The following is an 8788-nucleotide window of genomic DNA, read 5'->3' as shown; positions in this document are numbered from 1 at the left end:
TACTCTTTTAGGTCTTTTTCCCTTTGCTTAATGTTTTTTGAGGTTTATCCATGTATCAGTAGGTTTTGGGGGTTCTTTCGTGTTTTTTTTCAGTTTCATAGCTCTTTTGAGAAGTCAAGAATCACTTTCTACCCTGTATCAAAGCTATATGCTTATGTCTGTGTCTTTTATCAAAGTATGAGCCCCTGTAGCTAAAATTATTTTAGCACAGCCCCGGATACAGGATGTGCACTCCACAAAAAAATAAGTACATGAAATATGCAGGGGAGTTTATGAAAGACAGGCATAGAGGAGAGACCATAGGCTTGGCCGGAAGGAGGAGGTACTGATTCACTTGTTTTCATGCCATTTCGGAGTATACAGAACTCTTCTCAGGCTTAGGAAGGTAGTATAAGATAAAACAAGTTTAAGATGTTTGTGCTTCCAACAGACATTTCCTAAGCACTTAGCTGTCCAGGCTCTACGCCACTGTTGTAGGAAACACAAAGCCACTGTGCTAGCTGCATTCAAGGACTGTAGGTAAAAGTCCAATAACAGAAGTATACAGAGGGAACTAGTGACACAGGAGGGCAGGAAACAAGACTGGGGCAAGGGGAAAACGGGGGTGAACACCCAGGGGAGGGGATTCCTGAGCAGATGGATTAAATGTGTACAAAGCAAAGGTAAGGGCACACTAGCGGACTGTGAAGAGCATGAGAAGTGTGCTTACCCATAGGACCTTCCAGTTCGTAGCTGGGAGATCAGACAAAAAGTGTATGTAAAACAGTAGTCTAGGTGAGCTCACTGCTCATGATCTGATATTTCATATCACAGTACGGTAGTGTTACAGATACCTACAAATGCTATTTGCCAGATAGGAAGCGACAGGTGTCTTTGTTGGGGATGATACTCTGTACATGTCATAAAACGGCTGTAACAAATTGAGTGAGGTCATGTTATTGAAAGTTTACTGTAATGACTAAGACAAATCTGAGCAGTCACCTGGCCACAAGTCCTGGGGGTCCAGCTGCAGGACCCAAATCCGTCCTAGTCAGGCTGTGGTTTGGTGCCACTTTGTGGGAACTGTCTGCTCTAGTTAACTACTGACTGAATTATTTGGGTCCTGTAGCTGGCTGGGACTTCCAAAACAGTAGCTCAGTTCTAGGGCTCTTGTTGGCACCTTGTTTCATTTATGGTGTGAGCTTAGGCTACAGGGTTGCGCAGCCTGTAGGGGCAGAGTTGCCCACAGAGTGCATTCAGGCACCACAGCTATTGGGCCAAGGTAACGTGGAAAGCTAAGCCTGGAGCTCCCATGCTAAGCCAGGGCCCAGGTTTGTGCCTCGCAGGTAGCTCTTTGGAGGAAAATTTTTCCTACTTAGACCCTGTAGTGTCCCTGCTCATGAGATCAAAGCAGTGAGCTTACAGAAATCACCAAGTACACAGGAAGGTGAGTCTCATTGACTGGGGGTCTACAAAGTCAACAAAGAACAGATATAAAACCACAAAAACTGCAGATACTGAAATTGCCAGATAATGCAGGCAAGAGAGTAGTTACACATGAAGTGTTTGAAAAACCAGACACCTTCCCGCTAAAATCTGGACAAGACAAGGATGCCCGCTGTCACCATTTCTGTTCAACATAGACAGTACTGGAAGTCCTCGCCACAGCAGTCAGACAAGAAAAAGAAATAAAAGATCCAGATTACAAGGGAAGAGATAAAATTGTCATTATATGCAGATGACATGATACTGTATATAGAAAGCCCTAAAGGGTCCACACAAAAACTACTAGAACTCATAAATTCAGCAGGGTAGCAGAATACAATATCAACATACAGGAACCTGTTGCTTTACACTAACAATGACATATTGGAAAGGGAAAGTAAAAAAAAAAAAAAAAAATCCCTTTTAAGATCGCATCAAAAAAATAAACAAAAATACTTAGGAACACACCTGACCAAGGAGGTGAAAGACTCATATGCTGAGAACTATGGAACATTGATAAAGGAAACTGAAGATGATTTAAAATGGAAAGACAGGCTGTTGGATTGGAAAAATTAATGTTATTAAAATGGCCAGACTACCCAAAGCAATCTACAGATTCAATGTGATCCCCATCAAATTACCCGTGACGTTTTTCACAGAACTAGAATAAGTAATCCTAAAATCTATACGGAACCATGAACGACCAGAATTGCCAAAGCAGTCCTGAGGAAAAAGAACAAAACAGGAGGCATAACCCTCCCAGACTTCAGACAATACTACAAAGCTACAGTAATCAAACAACATGGTATTGGCACAAAAACAGACATACGGATCACCAGAATAGAGAGCCCAGGAATAAACCCACACACTTACCATCAGTTAATCTTCGACAAGGGAGACAGAAATATGCAATGTAGAAAAGACAGTCTCTTCAGCAAGTGGTGTTGGGAAAGTTGGACGGCTGCATGTAAATCAATGACGTTAGAACACTCCCTCACACTATACACAAAAATAAACTCAAAATGGCTTAAAGACATATAAGACATGACAACATAAAACTCCTAGAAGAAAACACAGGCAAAACATTCTGACATAAATCATAGCAACGTTTTCTTAGGTCTCCCAAAGCAAAAGAAATAAAAGCAAAAATAAACAAATGGGACCTAATCAAATGTAAAAGCTTGAAAGGGCAGCAAAGGAAACCATAAACAAAACAAAAAGACAACCTATGGAATGGGAGAAAATATTTGCAAATGTTGTGACTGACAAGGGCTTAATTTCCAAAATATACAAACAGCTCATCCAACTCAATTAACAGAAAAAATAAACAACTCAATCAAAAAATGGGCAGAAGACCTCAACAGACATTTCTCCAAAGAAGACACACAAATGGTCAACAGGCACATGAAAAGATGCTCAACGTCGCTAATTATATTAGAGAAATGCAAATCAAAACTACAATGAGGTAATGCCTCACACTGGTCAGAATGACCATCATCAAAAAGTCTACAAATAATAAATACTGAAGAGGGTGTGGAGAAAAGGGAACCCTCCTACACTGTTGGTGGGCCTATAAATTGGCTTCCATACTGTGGAAAACAGTGTGGAAGTTCCTTTAAAAACTAAAAATAGAGTTACCATATGATCCAGAAATCCCACTCCTGGGCATATATCTGGAGAAAACTAATTCCAAAGGATACATGCATCCCAATGTTCATAACAGCACCATTCACAATAGCTAAGACATCGAAGCAACCTAAATGTCCATCAGCAGGTGAATGGATAAAGAAGATGTGGTATTAGGTTGGCCAAAAAGTTCATTCAGGTTCTTCCATACATCCAAATAAACTTTTTGGCCAAACGAATATATATATCTACGTGTATATATGCACACATACACAATGGAATATTACTCAGCCATAAAAGAGAATGAGATAATGTCATTTGCAGCAACATGGGTGAACCTAGAGATTATCATACTAAGTGAAGTAAGTCAGGAAGAGAAAGCCAAATACCATATGATATCACTTACATGTGGAATCTAAAAAAAAAATAATAATACAAATGAACTTATTTACAAAACAGAAATAGACTCACAGACATAGAAAACAAACTTATGGTTACCGAAGTTGGGGAGTTAAATTAGGAGTTTGGGATTAACACACACACCACTATATATAAAATAAACAACAAGGTCCTACTGTGTAGCAGAGGGAACTGTATTCAATATCTTGTAATAAACTCTAATGAAAGATAATATGAAAAAATATATATGTGTGTGTGTATATATATATATATAATGTAAATCACTTTGCTATACAGCAGAAATAAACACAGCATTGTAAATCAACAATACTTCAATTTTAAAAAAAGAATAAAAAAGAAGACAGACACAGTGACAAGAAAGCAGTAAGAGACTACCACTCATGAAAAGGCAGGCTTTTAAAGTAGAACTTTTAGAAATGAAATTATAATCACTGAAATAGAATTCAATGGGTAGGTTAAGTAGCAGATTAGACACAGCTGAAGAAAGCATTAGTGTAGTGGAAGAAACATGCAGGGAGGCCCAGAATACCACAGGGACGAGGAGATGGGAAACATGAAGGAAATGTTCAAAGATCTGTAGAAGATAATAAGGTCTGACGTAGATGTGACAAGAATCCCAGGAGGAGAGAGTGAAGGAGAGGAGATACAGCAAAACCCTACACTGACCCCCGTGAGTATGCAGATCCTCTCCCACGGGCCATCCAGGCAGAGAAACAACAGCCAACCCCATCTGGTGAAGATGAGTGTCTGCATCCCGTTTTAACCTCAACCAGTCTCCCCGTAAAATCAGGCCAATGAAACAATCAATTAAAGGAGAGATTGTTGAAATTGTTATCTATGTCCTGGAAGTTCCAGCCATTCTCAAGACCCAGAATCAATATCTTCAGTGTTTAAGCCAGAGTGGACAACTGCCAACAAGTCGTGCCAACCTACAGCTGAGAATGGAGGGCCTGACTGCTTGGATGGACTTCCGCAACTTCTGGTGGCCCCTGTGCCACAATCACAGTACTGTGACTCTGCAGTTTACACCCCACTCACGGTGTTCCAGCAAGGCGTCTCTGTATTTAATGAAAAACATAAATTCACAGATGCAGGAAGTATAATGATATGCAACAGCACAAATAAAAAGAAATCCACACCTGGACACAACACAATGAGAACACAGACCAGCAAGACGAAGACCTTGAGGAGCCAGAGAAAGACGCCATCACCAGCAATCACAGTCACGCCATCACCACCATCACAGTCACACCATCACCATCATCACAGTCACACTATCACACTGCTCAAGGCAACAGTAAGAGACAGAAGACAGTGGATTCGTGTCTTCAGTGTGTTGAGAGAAAACACCTGTCCATCTAGAACTGCACGCCCAGCAAAATTATGTTTTATAGACAAGACATTTATAAATAAGTAAATTAATACATAAAAGTTATATTAATATATAAAACATTATATATGATTATATATATGATATATATTATATATAATTATATAATATAATATAAAAGATATTAATATATAAAAGTAAAGTAAAATATAAATAAGTAAAATCTGAGGCAGTTCTTCATTAAGCAGTTTTCACTGAAAGGACTTCTAAAATTTGTACTACAAAAAGAAAATTATTTCAGGGCTTCCCTGGTGGCACAGTGGTTGAGAGTCCGCCTGTCGATGCAGGGGACACAGGTTCGTGCCCCAGTCCGGGAAGATCCCACATGCCACAGAGCAGCTGGGCCCATGGCCACTGAGCCTGTGTGTCCAGAGCCTGTGTTCCACAACAGGAGAGGCCACAACAGTGAGAGACCCGCATACCACAAAAAAAAAAGAAGAAAAAGAAAATGATTTCAGAATGACAGCCTTTGATACAAGATGGAATTGGAGCAAAGAAGAAGATCGATGTGAGTGTAAACCCACACTGTGTGTGAGGACGTCCACTGGGCCCTGCACGGGTGCACAAGGGACTTTCTAAGATCCTCCTTTGTTGGGAAGGGCTGTAACACACTTTAATTTTAGATTTTAAATATGCATAGCATACTTTAAGCTTAATTACTAAATATAAACGGTGTATATGTTTCCAGTCCAACAGAAAAAAATGCAATAATTTAAAATGAACAAAAACTTACTATATCAACTAAAAAATAAATAGGAAAAGAAAAATCTGAAAAAAACTAATCAGAGTAAGATGGTAGAAATCACCCAAATAGGTTCCTAATCACGGTAAACCTAACTAGATGCAATGTCCAGTTAAAACAGTAAGGTTGGCAGGAGGAGCCTGTAACTAAGAACCACAGTACCTGTGAAGATAAAGTAGGCAGAGGCAGGAGTCCACCAAGGGGCCAAGGGGCCTCCGGAGGTGAGACGCCCGCCAATTTAAGTTCTGGGAAGGCTCCGTGACTGGAGACGGTGGGTCTGCAGGGTCCTCACCAGAGAACAGGAACCATCTCAGAGAAACACCAAAGTCCTGCCATAAAGACCAACCTCAGTGGCAACCGCATTCAGCTGCTCCAGAGGCAGCAAGGCTCCCCTGGGTTCAGAACGCCCCCACCCCATCCCCATGGATGGAAGGCCAGCACCAGACAGCTGAGGAGGTTCTCGATGCGCATGCGAGGTCAAACCAGAAAAGGAGCTTTTTACAAACTCAGAGGAAACAGAGATAGTGCAAGAAACGTAGAAAAGGTGAGCGAGATGGTAGTTAGTAACTTCAACGAGATCAAGAAGGAACTGTGTCCACTAAAAGAGAACAGAATAGGGGACTTACTTGGTGGTCCAGTGGTTAGGACTCCACGCTTCCACCGCAGGTGGCACAGGTTCAATTCCTGGTCGAGGAACTAAGATTCCGCATGCTGTGCACTGCAGGAAAAAAAAAAGAGAGAACAGAGTAGTATTTTAAAAGGAACAATTCAAAATAAGGAAACAAATCTTAAAAACATGTGATAAGCAAAATTAAAAACATATTAGGGGGGACTTCCCCAGTGGTCCAGTGGTAAAGAATCTGCCTTCTAATGCAGGGGACGCGGGTTCGATCCCTGGTCGGGGAACTAAGATCCCACATGCTGCGAGGCAACTAAGCCTACACGCCACAACTACTGAGCTCATGCGCCTCAACTAGAGCCCATGTGCCACAAGCTACAGAGCCCACACACCCTGCAGCCTGTGCACCACAACCAGAGAAGAAAAAACCCACACGCCACAACTAGAGAGAAACCCGTGCGCCACAACGAAGAGCCCGCATGCCACAACCAAGACCCGACACAGCCAAAAATACAACTTAAATAAATAAATAAATAAATCTAACACACACACACACACACACACACACACACACACACACAAATTAGGGAACTTCCCTAGTGGCGCAGTGGTTAAGTCTCTGTGCTCCCAATGCAGGGGGCCCGGGTTCGGTCCCTGGTCAGGGAACGAGATCCCACATGCATGCTGCAACTAAGGAGCCCTCGAGCTGCAACTAAGATCGGGTGCAACCAAATAAAAATAAATATTTTTTTAAAAAAATTAGTAAAACGGTTGAGAGGTAAAGTTGAGAAAATCTTTTTAAAAGAATAAAAAGGAGGTGGATGATAAGACAGAAAGATTAAGACTAACAGGCGTTCTAGGGGGAAGAAAAGGAAACAAAATGGTGAGAATGAAATTATCAGAGAAATAATCTTAACTTTACCCCAGAACTAAGAGACATGAATCACCAGAGCGAAAGCCCCTCCCAGTCCCTCCACAAACAACAAAGGAACATGATGCGGAGTCTCGACATGGAGAACACACGAGGATCAGTGACGCAGACCTCAGAGGCGGCAGGCCAGACGGCAGATCCCACGGAGCACTGGGCATCAGATCCCGGGGAACTTCCCAACAGCACGTCCCAAGTTGGAAGACAACGGAACAATGCTTTGAAAGTTACAACTGAAAATAATTTGCAACCTGTAAGTTTACACGTATGGAGTCGTGAGTCCAGTGTGACAGTCGGATGACAGTATTTTCAGACATGCAAACTGAAATTTTTTCACTGCTGTTCATGAAACTTTTTTTTTCAGGAGGCCACAAAAAGAAGATCCCCTAACACACTAGGAGCTGGGAGACAGGGGTGGGTGGGGTCCAGTAAACAGGGAGTCCACTGCAGACAGTGGCGAGGGCCCAGAGAGCCCCAGGGAATGACAAGGATCTGCAGACTTGGGACCACTTAGTTTTCTACACTCCACGCTGTAGCCACGCTTACTTACTTTTCCTTCCACACGAAACATGCCCGCCCCTAAGGCACCCGGAAGTCCCATCCAAAGGCTGTTCTCTGGTGAGTTTCACCTGGTCTGGGTGTAGATGAGATGCCTCTTGAGCCAGAGACGTATAAACTACAAAGAAAAATTATCTGCCCCCCCAACCTAGAATTTGAAAGAAGACACCTCCCAGCCCCTGCCCACCTCCAGCTCCAGGAGCCTGCAGGCAGACCACAGGCCTGGCTGCGGCAGGGGTGTCCCTCCCACCCCACATCAGTGGCACTCCCATCCATCGTCAGCCACGCCCATATGTCCCTGGCCACTGAGTGCCACACACCCACCCGAGATCTTTCCCTGTGACTCCGAAACCAGCCCCTGAGGGCCTGTGCACCGCACCAGGTGGCCTGAGGGCACAGACACCCCAGCTCCTGCTGGCCTGGAACTCAGGACAGCCCCACGTGCTGCCAGCTGCTCTCTCGGGGACACGTGGACTCCGCCCACCCACCAGGGAGAGACAGGCTCAATGGGCACTCAGGGCCCCGCCGTCCCGTCTGTTGAGGTAACAGGTGCAGCGTGTCTCGGGGTCCCTGCCCGGTGCTGGGGCAGAGTTTGGGAGTGGGGAGGCATAGGCCTCTATGGGACAGTCGGGCCCTCCCCAAGTCACAGCCTGGGACCAGGCACGCTGCCACACCAGCTCCCAGCCAGGCCAGGGGACACCTGATGGGGGAGGGGACACTTGAAAGCACCCGGCCGGGCATCAGCCACCTTCTGTGTGATGACACTACTTTGTACAAAATTCCCCAATCCGCTTTAATGGTGAAAAAAAATAAGTTCCGACGAGGCACAGAGACGCTCATTTAGAATTCAAAGTCTCGCCTGCCATGTCGAGAGCCCAGGCGAACTTCTCCCTCTGTGTCTTGTTGTAGATCTTCTCCACGGGCACCCCAAACCTCTTACACCTGCCAAGAGGAGACCGGGGTTCTTGGGAGGAGCGGGACAGAGGTCAGGACACCAGGCGACCCAACCTGCTCCTCCTGGGCACAGCACCCACAGCACGG

General features: G+C 44.0%; 1 protein-coding gene across 1 annotated transcript in view; it reads right to left on the bottom strand.

Annotated features, from left to right (window-relative positions):
• Positions 1-1996: 1996 nt before the first annotated feature.
• Positions 1997-8788, bottom strand: part of TOP1MT (DNA topoisomerase I mitochondrial) — a 32964-nt gene continuing 26172 nt past the window's right edge. The window contains 5 exon segments of the mRNA XM_067712708.1: positions 1997-2425; positions 5805-5971; positions 6269-6360; positions 7304-7422; positions 7740-8689. Coding sequence (XP_067568809.1) covers positions 8584-8689 — 106 coding nt within the window. The 3' untranslated portion in view covers positions 1997-2425; positions 5805-5971; positions 6269-6360; positions 7304-7422; positions 7740-8583.

This window comes from Pseudorca crassidens, chromosome 17 (genome assembly GCF_039906515.1).
Source record: "Pseudorca crassidens isolate mPseCra1 chromosome 17, mPseCra1.hap1, whole genome shotgun sequence".
NCBI lineage: Eukaryota > Metazoa > Chordata > Mammalia > Artiodactyla > Delphinidae > Pseudorca > Pseudorca crassidens.
Note: the sequence above shows the minus strand (reverse complement) of the source record. Positions and strands in the feature narration are given on the sequence as shown.